This window comes from Paroedura picta, chromosome 1, assembly GCF_049243985.1.
Source record: "Paroedura picta isolate Pp20150507F chromosome 1, Ppicta_v3.0, whole genome shotgun sequence".
Classification (NCBI taxonomy): Eukaryota; Metazoa; Chordata; class Lepidosauria; order Squamata; family Gekkonidae; genus Paroedura; species Paroedura picta.
The window spans coordinates 11,621,135-11,637,857 of NC_135369.1; the positions used below are offsets into that span (position 1 = coordinate 11,621,135).

A 16,723-nucleotide genomic window follows, 5' to 3' on the forward strand; every position below is an offset into this window, starting at 1 on the left:
ATCTCCAGTGGCAGCCATTTTGTGACCAGCCCCATCTCCAGTGGCAGCCATTCTGTGACCAGCCCCACCTCCAGTGGCAGCCATTTTGTGACCAGCCTCACCTCCAGTGGCAGCCATTTTGTGACCAGCCCCACCTCCAGTGGCAGCCATTTTGTGACCAGCCCACCTCCAGTGGCAGCCATTTTGTGACCAGCCTCAACTCCAGTGGCAGCCATTTTGTGGTTGCACCCACCCCCCTATTTCGGATTCCAAAGGTGTCTACAGGGTCAAAAAGATCAGGGACCCTTCCACTATGCAATGATACCACCAGTTTTGTTTAATTTATTTATAGTTTGATTGACATACAGCCCCTCTCCGACTAACCATCTTGGCCTAACCTCCTGTGGTAGCCATTTTGTGGTTGCACTCACCTCCCTGCACTATACAATACTGCCACCAGCTTTTATTTTATCTATTTATACACTGCCCCTTTCAGATTGGCCTTCTTGGGGTGATGACCATCGAAGGTTTGTCACAACATACCCCCCCACCTCAAAAAGGAATTAGTGAATCATCACGTGTGCCTCAGAAAGAGGTGTCAGCCCCACCCACACCTGTGATACATACATCTGCAGCCTTCTTCTCAGCCAACTCCAGCTTCTCCTGTGCGTCTTTGAGAGCTTCGGAATATTTGTCCAGTTCATCCTCCGTCCCCTTTAGCTTCTTCTGCATGGCAGCGAGTTCATCTTCTAGCTATAGAATGAAGAAAGAAGAGGTAAAAAGGGTCACTGCTTGGACACGGCATGGAAAACCTGTTCTCTTTCTCTCCACACACTCCTTGGACACCTCTTAACATTTAGATCCCCCTTTATTATCATACAGATCTCAAGGGGAAGTGCCAGCAAGAAGCTGTTGAGCATACATCTTAGCATAGATTTTCAGAGCAGTAAGACTTTAGTCTTGAATTTGGATTCTATGCCCACTTTACACACCATTCTTTCCCCTCCACCGTATTTAATTTGCAGCTAGAATTAACAACCCCCCCCCCCACACACACACACACTTTTCTAAATCAGGGTAGAACATGTGGGGGAGGTATCCAATTTTTAAAACATTTATTCAATAGCTCAGTCGCAGCTGCACAGCAGTGCCCAGTGAACTCCTTCCTTTGAAATCTTCGTAGTTTGGGTTTTGTGTTTTTGTTGAATGAAAGGGAACAGAAAGGAAGGATGGAAGGAGTTTTTGAACTCGGGACACTGCTGTTTTGTTTCTCTCTGATCCCCCTTTTAAAACAATATCAGCAGGGAACTAAACTTCATGTCGTTCCTTTTAAACTCTTCCCCTCCTGTTGTTTTATTTTCTTTTAATTCAGTGACCCGAGACTCGCAATAGTTTCATGTTACTAGGCTCATGCCACTTGTGAAAAATATTATAAAAATTTAAAAACAAGGGGGAAATCGAGCTTCTATATTGATGAAGCGGGTAGGCCAGCAGGAGGTGCTGGGAGGGCAGAATGACCTCAGTGTTGGTAAAGGAGTAACCTTATAGGGGTGTCAAAAGGGTGGGGGGGAGGAAATCCAAGGGAATCTATATGCTTTTGAAGTACGTTCAGCAGTGTTTTCAAAGCTATAGGTTTACAATCCCATTCTCTCCCTCCCCTCCCCCATTTTATCTCAATTTCATTCCATGCTGACAATTCCCCCCTTTTTTGTTTCCATGCAGTACTGAAATCTTTTTTTTTTCTTTTTGCACTGTGGACACTGCTGTTGCCTCCTCTATGACCCCACTTTTAAATCAATTCCAGCCAGAAACTAAACCACATGCAGCTGTTTTTATACTCCCCCCCTCCATCTTTTTAATTTTTTACAATTCAGCAATCTGAGACAAGCGATAGTCTCATATCACTCAACTCATACCAGTTGTAAAAAAAAAAAAATGAAGGGAAATAGAGCTTGCACAGTGATGAAGATACAAGGATGACCTTTGTGAGGCGTCAAAAAGGTGTGTGGTGGAAATCTGAGGGAATCTATACACTTTTTAATTACTTTTGACTTGGAAGCAAAACAAGGGAAAATTGATACAAAATCACTCTCAAAATAGCAACCAGAAAGGGAACTGAGTGCTAAATGGAGGATAATCAGTGAAGACAATAAAGAAAACATGATGGACATGCACAATGAAAGTGAGGGAAAAGCAAATGGGACCAGAGTGGTTATTTCACAAGAAAAAAACATTGTTCCTCCCTACAAGTTCATATGTATGCTGTTTCCTGTTCATCCCAATTTATTAACTCAGCTATTAGGGATGGCCCACACCCAGTCTAAGTGGATTGACTGGATCTTATTTACATTTGTGGTGTGCACTGTAAAGTCACACACCTTTTCTTGGGAAACGTTGAAACAACAACCCCATCTTCTTCTGTTTTTAGGTTGGGTTATAGTTATCTCCATCAATGGATTGTGAACACTTCTTGCATCTGATTCTGGCTGACATGGCATAATAAACAGTCTTGAAGCAGGCATAAGAATCTTTATTTGGCCTGCAGCAGACTATCATGACTTTTCTACTAAACTCTGTCCTTATTTTTAGCGATCCCCAACCTGTGGGCTGCGGACCACATGTGGTCCTTCGACTAATTGGAGGTGGGCCCCGAAGGATGCCTTCCCCCCACCCGACCCTTTACTTCATCCCCCCCCCCCGGCCCTTTACAACACACTTCATTGTTGTGGCGTGTCTGTATCTTATTTTGAAGGGATGTTTAAACATGACCATAGCGATCAGAGAGCGTCAGGGCAGTGGTTGAGAGTAGAGGAGTAAACTACCCCCCCCCCCCCACTGGGCCTCAGTAAAAGGCGTTGAGTGGTCCCCGGTGTTGAGTGGTCCCCGGTGATAAAAAGGTTGGGGACCACTGCCTTAGAGCTGTGCAGAGCCTCTTGTGGCGCAGAGTGGTAATGCAGCAGATATGCTGTCTGAAAGCTGTGCCCATGAGGCTGGGAGTTCCCGGTGATAAAAAGGTTGGGGACCACTGCTTATTTTCATGGGGGTGAAATCCAAAACGTGTCATTTGCTGGCAAGAAATCAGTTGTGTTGGAAGAGGAAAGGAGACCAATTGTCACAAATTTCTTTCTGTATTTTTGTCCCATGGTGTTCCAGACCTGTAGTGGAAGCACCAAGCCCTTTGCTGCCAGGACCTATCCCAGGCTGCTGGGACAAGCTTACCAGAAGAAAGGAGAACGCTTAGGCCTCTTTGCTGGCATGGCATGGGAAGGGATGACACCAGTGATGTCCAGGTGATGCTCTAGTATTCTGGCAAAAATTATGTGGTAGGTTTACAATAGGATTAGTGCCAAAACGCCAGACAGTCACCCAGGTGTTGTTGGGTCACTTCTTGCGTGATGCCAACTACATGTACTTTTCCTCTCCCCACAACAGACACCCTGTGAGGGAGGTGAGGCTGCTAGAGCCCTGATTTCACTGCTCGGTCAGAACAGCTTTATCAGTGGTACTAGATTTAAAGCCCATTGTATTTTTTAATACAAGGAGTGCTAGCCTTGGAGCCCTGCTGCCCCCCCCCCCCCCGGTGGCCAAGTCTTCCCCCGAGGCACCGGCATTTCCCCTTGCCCCCTCCCCCCTGATGCCCTGGCTTCGGCACGGTGAAAGCAGCAGGCCCGCTGTGTCTCTGACGCGGCAGGCATGCTCCTTTCGCCACACTGAAGCCTTTCCCCTTCCCAGGGCCCGGCTTTGCCGTCAAAGATGCAGTGGCCCTGTTTGTTTCCTGGTGGTGAAGCCTTTTCACCCGGCCCCCTCACTTGGCCCCGGACTGACACTCAGAGGGGCCAACCGAGAGCCACTTTGCGGCTCCCGATTGGCCCCTTTAAGTTTTTATCCCAACTCGCCCCGCCCCTTTCTCCTCCCATCTAGGGCTTACTGCTTTATTTAGACCGCTCCTGTGGGAGCGGTTTACAGATGGGCACACCCAAGGTCACCCAGCCCGCTGCATGTGGGGGAGCGGGGAATCAAACCCAGCTCGCCAGATTAGAAGTCTGCACTCCTAACCACTACACCAAACTGGCTCTCTCTACACCAAGCTGGCTCTCTCTACACCAAGCTGGCTCTCTCTACACCAAGCTGGCTCTCTAAAAGCAAAGGGTACGGGTGTTGATGTGTGGTGATATGTCACTTCCGGGGGCATAGCAGGGAGGCGTGGCCAGTTGACATCACTTCCAGGGATCCTTGAAGACTGAACATTTATTTCAGGGGCTCCTCCATGGTCAAGAGGTTGAAAAAGGCTGGGCTTGGGTGTCAATCTAGGACCTGGGAGACCCAGGTTCGAATCCCTACTCTGCCATGGAAGTTTGCTGGGTGCCCTTGGGCCAGCCACATACCCTGACTCTAGCCCACTTTACAGGGTTGTTATGAGGATGAAATGCAGGGGAGAAGGGTTATAAGACACTTTGGGTCCCTGTTGGGGAGGATATAAATCTCAACCTAGCCTATGTCACTGGGTCGCTATGGATATACATTTGAAACATTTATAAGCTACCATCTACCTGGCAGACTCAAAGCGCCTAACAATGATTCATTCCCAGCATTCAGCACTCGAACTCAGGGCAGAAAGCTGATGGTCAGACTCAAGGAATGTGAAACTGGAACCCGGTGGATAAGGAACCCAGCCCACACAGTTATGAAGAGGAGGAAAGAACAAAGTGAGCTGTTTTCGTTTTAGTTCCCTGATTGGTCAAAAAGGACAAGTAAATAAATACAATTCTTTGTAAAGCCTATCACGGCCTTTTTCAAATTTTGGATCATATAGGAGCCCCTGAAATAAATTTTCAGGATTCAAGGACCCCCGGAAGTGATGTCAGCTAGCCATGCCACCTTGCCACGCCCCCAGAAGTGGCATAACCATACACACCCTTCGCGCTTCTTTCACTCTCCTCCCACACCTTTACTACTACTATGGTGGCTTTGCCCTTCGTAAAAGGGCAGGAGAAGAGAAAACAGCCTGGACCCCCATCTCATGCCATAACCGACTCCCTCCCTCCCTCCCTCCCTCCCTCCCTCCCTCTTTGATTTTAACACCCACAGTCTACCCACCAAGCCCTCTGCGTGAAGCAGCCAGTTCCCTAGTTTGTGGTCAAGTCCATTTAGGTAGGAAGGGAAATTCTGCGGATCCCCCTCTGGAATCCCTGTAGATGCCTAGGAGTCCATGGACCCCTGTTTGGGATTAACCACTGGCAAATAGTTGATATAATTCTGAAAATTTGTAAGCTACTTGAGCAAAACCTAGGGCAAAAAGTGGGACATAAATTTCCTTTGGTTCCTACAGGCTTCAGACCGTCCATTCGTGCAGTTTGGGGAGGGTTGACCTGAGTTCTTGCATTCCCAGCTCGAAATAAACCGGCCCTGTCTGGAAATCCAGAACGTGGAGCCTCAAGTGCCCCTTCCTGTCCTATTGTCAGCAGTTTGGTCACCCCAGAGTCATCCTGAGCACGGCCACGCTGGCCTTTCTCCCTTTTGTTTGCCATCACTTTGTCAGGCTCAAGGAATGTGAAACCAGAACCCAGTGGAGAAGGGACCCAGCCTGCATGCAGATGCTGTCTGCCCACCCCTCTCCACCTCTTGTCGAACACACACCCAGGAAAGAAGGGAGCTTGGCGGGTGAATCTAAGTCGGGGTTTGCCATCAGGAGCCCCGGAATCGGCTTTCTGTCCTGAGTTCGAGTGCTGGATGCTGCGAATGAATCATCGAGAAGGCCTCCAAACAGAGCTTGAGTTCAGTGCCACCTTTAAGCCCAAAAAAGTTTTATTCATAGAATCATGGAATCATAGAATCATAGAGTTGGAAGGGGCCATACAGGCCATCTAGTCCCACCCCCTGCTCAACACAGGATCAGCCCAAAACATCCTAAAGCATCCAAGAAAAGTGTGTATCCAACCTTTGCTTGAAGACTGCCAGCGAGGGGGAGCTCACCACCTCCTTAGGCAGCCTATTCCACTGCTGAACTACTCTGACTGTGAAATATTTTTTCCTGATATCTAGCCTATTCAATTTGTAAGCTTTCGTTTCCACAGCACCCTTTGTCAGACTGTGACCTGGGATTTACAAGACTATATATGTAAGTCAAGAGTGGATCATGGATTAGTACACAGCAAAATGAAGATGTTTATCAAGTACAAGGACGGAAGAAAAAAAAGAGGAGGAGCTGGTTTTTAATATCCCACTTTTCACTACCTGAAGGAGTCTCAAAGTGGCTTACAAACACCTTTCCCTTCCTCTCCTCACAACAGACTTCCTGTGAGTTAAGTGAGGCTGAGAGAGCTCTGAGAGAACTGTGCCTGATCCAACATTACACAGCTGGCTGCATGTGGAGGAGTGGGGAATCAAATCCGGTTCTCCAGATTAGAGGCCGCCACTCTTAACTTCTACAGATCATTATAAGTTTATCAGGTCATCATTTTTCATAAATTCAGCTTGTTATTTTTGTGAGACCCTCTTTGTATCCGGTAAAAGCCTCTTGTGGCACAGGGTGGTAAGGCAGCTGACATGCTGTCTGAAGCTCTGCCCATGAGGCTGGGAGTTTGATCCCAGCAGCCGGCTCAAGGCCGACTCAGCCTTCCATCCTTCCGAGGTCGGTAAAATGAGGACCCAGCTTGCTGGGGGTAGAACGGTAATGACTGGGGAAGGCACTGGCAAACCACCCCATATTGAGTCTGCCATGAAACGCTAGAGGGCGTCACCCCAAGGGTCAGACACGACTCGGTGCTTGCACAGGGGATACCTTTACCTTTACTTTAAACATCTTCATTACATTCTGTACTCATCCATGACTGTGGTATTGTAACTCCCATCTAATTGTAGAAGAGTTTTGTACCCTGCTTTTGACAACCCAAAGGAGTCTCAGAGCGGCTTACAATCCAGAAAATTGGAACCGTCTTCAATCAGCTGAGATAGATGTAGCATACAGTATGACCTCGAGACGGTGAAGAACAAAATGCACTCTGCTTATGCTCAGGCGCTAGATGCAAGTGGGCAGCCGTGTTGGTCTGAAGCAACAGGACAAAGTTTGAGTCCGGGGCACCTTTAAGACCAACAATGTTTTATTCAAGGTGTAACCTTTCATGTGCACGGACATGTCTTCAGACGTGTAAGAACCAGCTTGGTGTGGCGGTTGAGAGCAGTGGCCTCTAATCTAGACAGCTGGGTTTGAACCCCCAGTCTTCCTTCATATGTAGCCAGCTGGGTGACCTTGGGCTTGTCACAGTTCTGTCAGAGCTCTCTCAGCCTTACCTTAGCATGGCGATGGTGGGAGGGAACATTCCTTTGCCCTAGCCATGCCGAAAATTTATAAAAGTGTTCTGTCGTTTTTATTAAGATGGCTTTTACCAAAGCGTTTTGGGAACTGCTGTTTGGTGATGTTGCTGAAATGCTGCCCTACCTCCCTGTAACTCCCAGAATTCCTTGGGAAGGGGAAATCAATGAACTGAGACATGTGAGATCCCAGGTTCAATCCCAGGGTGACTGACAACACCCAATAAGCAATGTGAAAACACTGAAGAACACCTGCCAGTCTGAATTCACAATACGAACCGTGATGGACCAAGGGTCTCATTCGGAAGAAGAAGAAGAAGAGTTGGTTTTTATACCCCACTTTTCACTGCCTGAAGGAGTCTCCAAGAGGCTGACAATTGCCTTCCCTTCCTCTCCCCACAACAGACACCCTGAGAGGCAGCTGTGTCTGAAAGAGCTCTGAGAGAACTGCTCTGTGAGAGCAGCACTATCAGGGCTGTGAGTAGCTCATGGTCAACGAGCTGACTGCATGCGGAGGAGCAGGGAATCAAACCTGGCTCGCCAGATTAAAAGCCGCCACTCAACCACCACACCACGCTGTCAGATTCATGTGATGCTAAACTAGTTCATCTCTGCCATGTGAAACTTGCTCTTCTTAAATTCCTGGAAACATGAGTTGCTAAAGTATTGTCATTGCCCTCTGATGGAGAGGCTGATTCTGTGAAGGTTCACGTTCCTGACAGTCAGAGCAGTTTCTCAGTGGAACAGGCTTCCTCGGGAGGTGGTGGGTTCTCCGTCTTTGGGGATTTTTAAACAGAGGCTGGAGAGCCATCTGATGGAGAGGCTGATTCTGGGAAGGCTCAAGGGGGTGGCAGGTGACAGTGGGTGAGTAATTGGGTTGTGAGTGTCCTGCATAGTGCAGGGGGTTGGACTAGATGACCCAGGAGGTCCCTTCCAACTCTATGATTCTATGATTCTAAACTCCGTCTCAACATCTGGAAGAAGTTCCTGACAGTCAGAGCGGTTTCTCAGAGGAACAGGCTTCCTCGGGAGGGGGTGGGTTCTCCTTCTTTGGGGATTTTTAAACAGAGGCTGGATAGACATCTGACAGAGAGGCTGATTCTGTGAAGGCTCAAGGGGGTGGCAGGTGACAGTGGATGAGCGAGAGGGTTGTGAGTGTCCTGCATAGTTCAGAGGGTTGGACTAGATGACCTATGAGGTCCATTCTTCGCTGCTGGACTCCCTCCCTGGGATCTCAAAATGTTACATCTCTGAGCATGGGGAGGCGGCCCTGGTTGTGATGGAAACTTCTTGTCTCCCTGGTGAATCCTCCCCTGCACATGGTACATGTTTGTGCATGGCCCTGCAGCTGCAGAATTATGTTTTGGACTGCTGCTTCTAAAACAATCGCCAAACGAGGTGGGGGGGAGTACATGCTGAACCGCAGCGAAGACAAAAAGAACCGTGTAGGGACAATAATCCACACACTTGCAGTAGAAACAGAGTCCAACTTTACTGTTTGGGAAAGTACTGCAACGTCTGCCTAGTTTCAGAAAGTACCTGACGGTATCTTCTCTTTTGCCCAAAGAGCAAACACCTTCTTGACTTTGAACTCGGGCTATTGAATAAGCAAGGGTGGCAAAACCGCAGCTCTTCGGATGTCCATGGACTACCATTATCCTGCTCATGGTAACTGTAGTCCATGGACATCTGGAGAGCCACAGTTTGGCCACCCCTGGGATAGAGTGTGGGAGGGAAGATGGCATGGAAGAAGAAGAAGAAGAAGAAGAAGAAGAAGAAGAAGAAGAAGAGAAGAAGAAGAAGAAGAAGAAGAAGAAGAAGAAGAAGAAGAAGAAGAAGAAGAGTTGGCTCTTATAGGCCGCGTTTCTCTCCCCGAAGGAGTCTCAAAACGGCAGACATTTGCCTTCCCTTTCCTCTCCTCACAACAGACACCCTGTGGGGTGGGTGAGGCTGAGAGAGCCCTGAGTTTCCTGCTTGCTCAGAACAGTTTTATCAGTGCCGTGGCGAGCCCAAGGTCACTCAGCTGGTTGCATGTGGGGGTGCGCAGAATCGAACCCAGCATGCCAGATTAGAAGTCCACACTCTTAACCACTGCACCAAACTGGCTCTCAAACTGGTGTAATCTGATCTTCATGTCTTTGAAGCTAAGCAGGGCCGACACTTAGATGGGAGCCCACCAAGGGAGGCTCTGCAGAGGAAGGCAATGGCCTACCAGGTCTGCTTCTCTCTTGCCTTGAAAGCCCTCGCTGGGGTCATCGTATGTTGGAAGCTCAGCAGGGTCAACATTTGGATGAGGGACCACCAAGGAAGGCTCTGCGAAGGAAGTTGATGGCCAACCCCCTCTGCTTCTCGCTTGCCTTGAAAGCCCCTTGCTAGGGTTGCCATAAATCAGTCGTAACTTGAGGACACATAGGCATGTCCATATTGAAAAGGGTAAACACATGCACTGTACAGCAGGTGGGAAACACGCACAGCAACAACCTTGTCTGATGTGGGGACTCATGTTCTCGGGTGTGAGAATTCTAAGCTTGTTCCTCTTTCCATCGGGGAAATATCTCAGGGTCTATTAGGATTAAGGCAAAAAGATCTGCTGGAAAACCAGGAGGGCGATCTCAATGTGGGGCCTGTGCTGAATGCCAACTGTGCGCCCATGCGCATGTTTTTTCTGAAAAAGTCAATTTCTAGCATTCTCTAATGAAACCAAGCTTTCTATACCATTTACACAGTGGAAGGGGAGCTACACAGTGGGGAAAAGTCACTTCTAGTGGGGTCCAGGGATAAACACATGCATTTTAAAGCATTTTTGTTTTCAAAATAAAGCATTTTTGTTCTCTATAACATTGCAAGACAATCTGATACAAAAGCTACTTCTGCATTTCCAGATCTCTGGACTGAATAAATAAGAATCCTGTCCCCGGGGGGGGGGGGGGGGGAGTAACCAGCTCTGGATAGGGGGTGGAGTTTAAGGAGGAGGGCGGAGTTTGAGGAGGGAAGCAGCTTCAGTGGTACATAATGCCAGAGACGCTGCCTTAGAAATTGTCCTTTTTCTCCAGGGAAACTGATTTCTGTCACCTGGAGATCAGCCGTAATTCCAGGAAATCTCCAGCCACCACCTGGAGGTTGGCAACACTAGACAGAAAGGGTATTCAGCCCTGGATTCAGTCCCGTCCGCCCACCCCACCCCGTAGCTCTCTGTGCCTCCACTTCCCAGTCCCGGTTTCAGCCACGAAGAGTGTGAAATCAATGCTGGATGGTTAAGTGCCTCACCAAATTGAGCATTCACGGCATGCTGCAGTCCTCAAAATGGAGTGTGGAAGAATTAACTGTTAGTGCAGGGGTAGTCAAATTGCGGCCCTCCAGATGTCCATGGACTACAATTCCCATGAGCCCCTGCCAGCGAATGCTGGCAGGGGCTCATGGGAATTGTAGTCCATGGACATCTGGAGGGCCGCAGTTTGACTACCCCTTAGTGGAACTAGAAAGCATTTATTGTCCATCCCTGTTTTTGTCATTATTGTTACCTGTTGCTATGATCATTGGAAGCCGACATGCCCAGATCGGGGACTAACGCAGGGAACCAACAGCCATTCTCCTCTGAGGCCGAGTGACACCACAGCATCTCTGCATGAGGAACAACCTCATTCTACCCCAGACAGAGAGGCAGCATTGAGCTCCTTTGGAGAATTGCGTCTATTCAGTCTGTAGCAACCCTCCGGGATTTTCAGGTGGGGGTCTTTCACATCACCCACAACCAGATCTTTTACCTGGAGATGCCAGATGGGATTGAACTGGGGACCTTCTGCGTGCCAAGCAGAGGCTTTTCCGCCAAGCTACGGCCCCTTCTAAGACTAGCTGCCGCTTTCCAGTGTCTTGGATAGAGGTTTTCCCCATCTCCTAGGCTGGAGGAGTTTAAGGATTTGTGCAGCCCGTAGTACCAGAGCCAATTTAAAGATTTGCGGGCCCCTAGTAAAGTATAATTTTTGGCAGGAACAGCCAGACTGAGGGCTGATGTGTCCCACACAGTGCAAAGAGGTATCCTTAAAGAGGGAAAAGGGGAGAGGAGAGAAGTTATGGCCCTGATCCAGGTGTGGGGGGAGAGGCATTTTGCGGGGTCTATAGTACATGCTACATGGATAAACCACCTCTGCACCTACAGCCAGGCCCTTTCAGCTGGAGATGCCAGGGATTGAACCGGGGACCTCCTACATGCCAAGCAGGAGTTCTGCCACTGAGCCACGGCCCCAACTGAGGCCAGCTGCTGCTCCCCAGGGTCTCAAGCAAAGACTCTCCCATCAGCTACTGCCCGGTCCTTACAACTGGAGATGTGGGGGACTGAACCCAAGACCTTCTGCGCGCCGTGCCACTGAGCTGTGGTCCCTCTTGCAAAGGAAACAGACCCTTTGCATGGGAACCTCTCTTGCCACCAAGCTCCCTCCAAGGGGGTCCAATTCCAGCCCCACCCAATGGCCCCAATCCAGCAGCCCCCTACCTGCTTGCTCCTCTCCTCCGCTTGCTTCTGTTCGGCCTCAGCCTGCTCCGCCCGGTCTAGGGCGTTCTCCTTGTCCAGCTTGAGCATCTGCATCTTCTTCTTAATGGCCTCCATGGTGGCGGCGGGTGCAAGAGACCGGGCCGAGGAGAACCGTCCGCGCGGGACACGGGAGAGAAGGAGCAACCTCCCATCTCCCTCTCTGCCCTTTATATAGTGCCCCTTCCTGCCAGCTGGCGCAGGGGCCTTGCCTTTCTTGGGCCACTTGGGGTGGGCGGGTGGGCTGGAGTGGAGTGGAGTGGCGTTTCTCCCCTCCCTCTGCTCCCAAAATGTCCCTCTTCAGAGGCCTATTGTCTCAGCCCTGGACTGCGGGTGTGGAGGATGCTTGCATAGTGACTCTAGGGCCATGGCCATATTTGGGCTCCCTGGGGGACAGCTGGGAGCCACTTATAGAAACCCTCAGGCAGGGGGAGGAAGCCATGGTGATGGTGGTGGGGGTTTGCTTTGTTCCTGCAAAGAGATGCCTCCCCTCCCATCTTTCCGCAGACTGGCAGGTGGATTAAGCCGTGGGGTTCTGTTAACACATGCACAGCCGGTCTTTCCCACGAGGACCGGTGCGCAAAATAGATCTCAGTCCCATGCAAAAGGATGGAAAACAGAGGACTCCACGGTTTGGCTGCAGGAGAGAAGAGCAAGAGTCCTTCAAGACTAGCAAGATTTGAGGCAGGGGAGGAGCTTTCGGGAGTCACGGCTCCCTTCTTCAGATAGATCACGACGGGTGGCCAAGTTAGTGTGTTTGCAGCCGTAGAAAAGCGCCAGAGTCCACGAGCACCTTCAAGAGCAACCAAACGGGTGGCCGGGGAGGAGCTTGCTTGTCATAAAGGTGCCTGGCTGGACTTGCACTTGGTTAAGTCAACCGTACTGAACAGACCCTAGACAGCGATCCAGGTCCTTTGCTCGTATTTCTGCTCTCATCTCTGAACTGCCAAGAATAAGATGGACTCATGTTCTGGGGCCGAGGGACCAAGCCCTGTGAAGATAGGCTGAGGGACTTGGGAATGTTCAGCCTGGAGAAAAGGAGGTTGAGAGGGGACATGATAGCCCTCTTTAAGTATTTGAAAGGTTGTCACTTGGAGGAGGGCAGGATGTTGTTCCCATTGGCTGCAGAGGAAAAGATGTGCAGAAATGGGGTTAAACTAGAAGTACAACGATATAGGCTAGATATCAGGAAAAATTTTTTCACAATCAGAGTAGTTCAGCAGTGGAATAGGCTGCCTAAGGAGGTGGTGAGCTCCCCCTCACTGGCAGACTTCAAGCAAAGGTTGGATACACACTTTTCTTGGCTGCTTTAGGATGCTTCGGGCTGATCCTGCGTTGAGCAGGGGGGTTGGACTAGATGGCCTGTATGGCCCCTTCCAACTCTATGATTCTATGATTCTCTGCTGTCGTCCCAGGACCCTGGAAAACAACCAGTAGGGCCTGATTCCAGGGGGCGTGCACCGCTCGATTCTCATGGCGTTCCCACAGTGGGAATACCCCAGCAGCCCTGGAAAGGCTCATGCTATTCCTGGCACCTGCCAAGGAAGGTCACACGAGGTCCCCCAATCTCCTACATCCACACACCCCTCCAATGACCTTTCCGAAGCCAAGAGTGTGGGAGACAATAAAACAACCTTGAGCCCAAACAACCGGCCCTAACACCATACGGATGGCATTTTTCAAGCAAACGGGCTGCTCTGGATGGAAGGAGCTAAACCGCATCCCTGGCTTCCATGTGCCTTTAGGTCTGGCAGAAGCATCTGACTGCCAGCTGAAATACATTATCTGGACTCGACTAACTACTTCAAGAGGAAGCTGAGTGGGTACAATTCTCAAAAAATAAAAATAAAAAATGGGGGGGGGGAAATTTAATGAGAATTTGAAAGAGAAGAAAGGTGGGGCCTGGAGATCTCCCAGAATTGCAGTCCATCTCCAGAAGTAAGAGATATGTCCCCCTGGAGAAAATGGAAGACGCTCAAAGACATTATATGCCCCACGGAAGTCTCAGCTCTCCCCAGACTGTACCCCAAAACCTGCATGCATTTCCCAAGCGGGAGCTGGTAACCGTAAAGGTAAAGGTAAAGGTATCCCCTGTGCAAGCACCGGGTCATGTCTGACCCTTGGGGTGACGCTCTCCAGCGTTTTCATGGCAGACTCAATACGGGGTGGTTTGCCAGTGCCTTCCCCAGTCATTACCCTTTACCCCCCAGCAAGCTGGGTACTCATTTTACCGACCTCGGAAGGATGGAAGGCTGAGTCGACCTTGAGCCGGCTGCTGGGATTGAACTCCCAGCCTCATGGGCAGAGCTTCAGACAACATGTTGGCTGCCTTACCACCCTGTGCCACAAGAGGCTCTGCTGATAACCGTACTAGAGAAATAAAGCAAGATATGTTGACTTTACCCTGAGAGCAGACACAGGGCTTATGTTTTCAATGTGAAAGGCCAAGTGGGAACAATTAAGACAATTATCTCTCCCCCTTCTCTTTCCAAAGGCCAGAGTAGTGGCTGAATGGTGTCAAAACAAAACTTCCCCAATCCACTCACCTCCGAGTGGCTCAGCCTATCACGGCAGGGCTGAGCCGGTTCGTTCCTCTTCACTTTCCCTCTGATTGGTCACCTTTGGGCAGCCTCCTATTGGCTGATCCAGGAAGAACGTGGGCCGGATTTCCCACCAGCTGGGTCTGTCCATCCTTACAGTTGCCACCCTCCAGGCGGGAGCTGGAGATCTCCCGAAATTGCAACGGAGTGCCGGACTACATAAATATTTATTTATTTAAAATATTGATTCGACTTATCCTGGAGAAAATGGCTGCTTTGGACCACAGGGCACTATAACATGCCAAGGCAAGATCCTTCTCCTCCCTAGATCTCATTCTCATTCCAGATTTCCAAAGCCAGGGCTGGCAACTCTGTTTTCCCTCCACTGACTACCTTTTTCTGGCTTCCCTCAGTCTCCTCTGTGGCTTGGTCAGTTGGATGAAGCTGCTAACCTTCAGGCGGTGACTGGAGATCTCCCACTATTACAACAGATCTCTAGTTAACAGAGATCAGTTCACCTAGAGCCAGCGTGGCATCGTGGCTAAAGAGCGATAGCCCCTAATCGGGAGAACCAGGCTGGATTCCCTACTCCCCCTCCACATGCGGCCGGCTGGGTGACCCTGGACCACTTTCGGTTTTCTTAGAACTGTTCTAACAGCAGTTCTCTTAGAGTCTCAGCCCCACCTAAATCACATAGGGATGTGGCATTACAGCTCATCTCCAGACTAAGGAGATCAGTTACCCTGGAGAAAATGGCGGATGTGGAGTGGGGGACTCCATAGCATTATACAACACTGAGGTTCTCCCCCTCCCTAAAATCCCACCCACTTCTGCCTCCATGCCCCAAATCTCCAGGTATTTTCCAACCCAGACTTGGCAGCCCCAACCTCACAGGGTGTCTGTTGTGCTGAAAACCTGTTCGTAAGCCGCTTTGGGACTAGAAAGGCAGAATATTAAAAACCAGCTCTTCTTCGAGAAAAAATGGACGCTTTGGACACTGACATTATACCCCATTGAAGTCCCTCCTCTCCCCAAATCCCACCCTCCTTAAGCTCCACCTTCCAAAATCACCAGGTATCTCTCAACTTAGAACTGGCAACCTTAGCAGTCCCCTGTGCCACTTCACAGAGCTTCCTACCAGCTGCAGTGGAAAGCCATCGGGGTGTCGTGGTTAAGAGTGGCTGTTTCTTAATCTGGTGAGCTGTGTTTGATTCCCCACTCCCCCACATGCAGCCAGCTGAGTGACCTTGGGCTAGTCACAGAGCTGTTTTCACAGAGCAGTTCTGTCAGAGCTCTCTCAGCCTCACCTACCTCACGCGGTGAGTGTTGTGGGGAGAGGAAGGGAAGGCCATTGTAAGCCACTTTGAGACTCCTTCTGGCAGATCAAAGCGGCATATAAAACCCAACTTTTCTTCTTCATTGAGTCGGGGCGGGGGTGCTGCTCTCGTGGCCCGTCGGAGGCTTATCCCTCAGGCCTGGCTGCCCTGCCCTGTGTATAGAACCATAGAGTTGGAAATGACCGTACAGGCCATTGTGTCCAACTGCCTGCTCAGTGCAGGATCAGCCTAAAGCAGGGGCAGTCAAACTGCGGCCCTCCAGATGTCCATGGACTACAATTCCCATGAGCCCCTGCCAGCATGTGCTGGCAGGGGCTCATGGGGATTGTAGTCCATGGACATCTGGAGGGCCGCAGTTTGACTACCCCCGGCCTCAAGCGTCCAGGATAAGTCTCAATCCAGCCGCTGCTTTAAGACCTTCAGTGAGGGGGAGCTCCCCACCTCCCCAGGCAGCCCATTCCACTGCCGAACTACTCTGACTGTGAGAAATATTCTCCTGATACCCGGCTGATATCACTCTCCATTACGTTTAAACCAATTACTGCGTGTCCTCTCCTCTGTTGCCAACAAGAAACTTTCCCTGCCCTCTTCCAAGTGACAACCTTTCAAATACTTTAAGAGAGCCAACCTGTCCCCTCTCAGCCTCCTCTTCTCCAGGCTGGACATTCCCAAGTCCCTCAGCCTTTCCTCACTGTGCTTGATCCCCCGGCCCCGGATCATCCTCATCTCTCTCCTCTGTACCCTCCCCATTTTGTCCACGTCCTTTTTGAGGTGAGGCCTCAAGCCTCAACGCTTTGTGAACGGACCAATCGTTCTCTACAGTTCTCCTTTTGCCGCTGTTTTATACCAGCGCAAAAAGTTCCAGAACCTGTGTTGGACGCAGCCCCTGTTACTGAAACGTTGATACAGATTCCGGGATGGAGAGTATTTCTCCACAAAGACCGTTGCTGATGTCGAAATCCTTCCTGCCCAGTCTCCGCTCTTCACCTGCTGCCTCTCAGGAGAAAGGGAAGGCGTGCTTGGGCTGAAGC

The 16,723-nt window shown here is 50.0% G+C and overlaps 1 protein-coding gene and 1 long non-coding RNA gene across 9 annotated transcripts in view; one reads left to right on the plus strand and one right to left on the minus strand.

Moving 5' to 3' along the window:
- TPM3 (tropomyosin 3) overlaps nt 1-11,956 on the minus strand; it is an 89,621-nt gene extending 77,665 nt beyond the window's left edge. For 6 of the 8 annotated variants that reach the window (XM_077321499.1, XM_077321515.1, XM_077321460.1 and 3 more), the window contains exons 1-2: nt 11,780-11,956; nt 607-732 (exon numbers count right to left, since the gene is read on the minus strand). In XM_077321499.1, the coding sequence (XP_077177614.1) occupies nt 607-732; nt 11,780-11,893 (240 nt within the window). In that variant the 5' untranslated portion in view covers nt 11,894-11,956. The remainder of the gene's footprint in view (nt 1-606; nt 733-11,779) is intronic. The other 2 variants (XM_077321481.1, XM_077321471.1) reach the window with 1 other exon arrangement.
- LOC143829943 (uncharacterized) lies at nt 529-4,670 on the plus strand. Its single transcript, XR_013228293.1, has 3 exons — nt 529-754; nt 3,133-3,269; nt 4,569-4,670. It is a non-coding gene; the product is annotated as an uncharacterized LOC143829943 (long non-coding RNA).
- Nucleotides 11,957-16,723: the final 4,767 nt, after the last annotated feature.